The sequence below is a fragment of the Sinohyriopsis cumingii genome, chromosome 11 (assembly GCF_028554795.1).
Source record: "Sinohyriopsis cumingii isolate HCF-2022 chromosome 11, ASM2855479v2, whole genome shotgun sequence".
Taxonomy (NCBI): Eukaryota; Metazoa; Mollusca; class Bivalvia; order Unionida; family Unionidae; genus Sinohyriopsis; species Sinohyriopsis cumingii.
Genome location: NC_142971.1, coordinates 70,100,266 through 70,102,412, shown reverse-complemented (window position 1 = coordinate 70,102,412; position 2,147 = coordinate 70,100,266). Strand labels below are relative to the sequence as shown.

The window sequence follows — 2,147 nt, the reverse complement described above, 5'->3', positions numbered from 1 at the left end:
ATACTGTGATGATATATTAGTTTAGTTTTGCCCATCACCCTGCCTGGGTATAGGCCACCCACAAAAGATCGCCAGAGGCTTCTGTACTGTGCCATCCCTTCTAGTTGACTCCAGGTGTGAACCATCTTAGTGATGTCCACCTCAAGGTCGTGTCGCCAGATATTTCTCTGGTTATCCCCATCTTCGCTTGCCTTGAGGGTTCCATTTCAATGCCTGTCTGGTACTGTTGTTTGGCGGCTTACGTAGGGTGTGTCCTATCCAACACCACCTTCTCTTCTTGATCTCGTACTCTACCGGAAGCTGGGAGGTTCTCTGCCAAAGGTTGGTGTTGCTGATGGTGTCTGGCCAGCGAATCTGGAGAATTCTTTTTAGGCAGCTGTTGATGAAGGTCTAAACTCTCTTTATGGTCGACTTGGTGGTTCTCTAGGTCTCTGCTCTATACAGTAGGACTGACTTCACGTTGGGGTTGAACAGTCTGATCTTGGTAGTTAAAGAAATTTCTTTGGAGCTCCAGATGTTCTTAAACTATATGAAAGCTGCTCTCGCCTTTCCGATCCTTGCCTTGACATCTGCGTCTGTGCCACCCTGCTGGTTGATAATGCTGCCCAGGTATTTGAAGGACTCCACCTCATCCAGGGGACGTCCCTGCAGTGTGACTGGGTTGTTACTGGCATAATTTATCTTGAGATCTTGGTCTTGTCTTTGTGCATGTTGAAGCCAATCTGTGCTGATGTGGCTGCCAGTGCGTAGATCTTGTCTTGCATTTGCTGCTGGCTGTGGGACAAGAGTCTATGGCGAGAAGGAAGTGAAACGGCGACAACAAGCAGCCTTGCGTCACGTCAGTCTGCACTAGGAAGCTGTCTGTGTGCTGTCCTGCCGTAGTGACAAAGAAGTTTCCAGATTGTCTCTCGGTCCATGCTGTCGAATACCTGCTCATAATCGACAAAGGTGATGTAGAGTGAAGAATTCCACTCCAACGATTGCTCGATTATGATGCGAAGAGTAACTATTTGGTCCGTACACAATCTGTTCTGCGGGACACCCGCTTGCTCATCTCGTAACTGTGTGTCAACGGCCTCCTTCACCCTCTCCAAGGGGACCCAGTTTCCCTGGTACTGATAAGAATGTGATTCCTCTGTAGTTGGAGCAGTTGCTGTGGTCGCCTTTGGGATCTTGATGAGGTGTCCCTCCTTCCAGTCAGTCTTCATTTCTTCTTCCTGCCAGATCGTCTCAAAGAGGTGGTATAGCATTTCCACTGAAGCATCTAAGTCTGCTCTGAGGGCTTCTGCTGGGATTCCATCAGGTCCAGCTGACTTGCCGTTCTTCAGCTGGGTGATGCCTTTCCTGATCTCGTCTCTGGTGGGATTGTCACAGCTTATGGGGAGATATGCGTTGGTTGTGTGGATTCCTAGGGAATTTAGTGGGTCTGGCCTGTTCAACGATTCTTCAAAATGTTCTGCTTATCTGTTAATTTGGTGTTCTGTATTTGCTATGTTCTTTCCCTGCTTGTCCTTTACGGGTCTCTCTGTTTTGTTGTACTTGCCGGACAGCTTCCTGGTGATGTCATACAGCTTCTTCATGTTTCCATTTCCGGTCGCTTCTTCTGCCTCTGCTGCCATTCCTTCTCTCATTTCTCTTGTCTATCTTGATGCTTCTTTTCACTTCTTTGTGGGCGTTCGTTTACTCTTTCTGCAATTTTACATTTTTAGTTCTTGTCTTACTGATATTTACTGCTGCTTTTTTCTGTTTACGATCCTGGATTTTGCGGAATGTTTCGGCTGAAATCCATTCTTTCTGCTGGTACTTCATGTGACCTATTACTTCTTGGTCTGTTGATTTTATTGCCTCTTTAACTTTTTGCCATCTGTTGTTTGCATTGTCTTCCTCATCTGCAAGAAGCTCTTGTAGCACTTGGTACTTGTTGTTAATCGTCAGTCTGTATTCTTCTTTTATTTTGCATCTTTCAACAGGCTGACGTTATACTTTGTTTTCTTCTCTTTGTGCCCATCCGGTTCTTCTTCAGCTTAAGTTTCAGCCTTGCGACAACTAAGTGGTAGTCAGATGCCACATCTACTTCCCTCTTCAACCTCACATCTTGCAGGGATCTTCTGAACTTCTTGGCAATGCAGTCAATCTGATTTTCTGTC

At 46.2% G+C, this 2,147-nt stretch overlaps 1 protein-coding gene across 1 annotated transcript; it reads right to left on the bottom strand.

Annotated features, from left to right (window-relative positions):
- Positions 1–839: 839 nt before the first annotated feature.
- On the bottom strand, positions 840–1,619 carry LOC149788663 (uncharacterized). Its single transcript, XM_089973537.1, has 2 exons — positions 1,544–1,619; positions 840–1,408 (listed from the first exon to the last, which is right to left on the bottom strand). Exons 1-2 carry the CDS (start codon positions 1,617–1,619, stop codon positions 840–842), a joined length of 645 nt encoding a protein of 214 aa, XP_089829663.1.
- Positions 1,620–2,147: the final 528 nt, after the last annotated feature.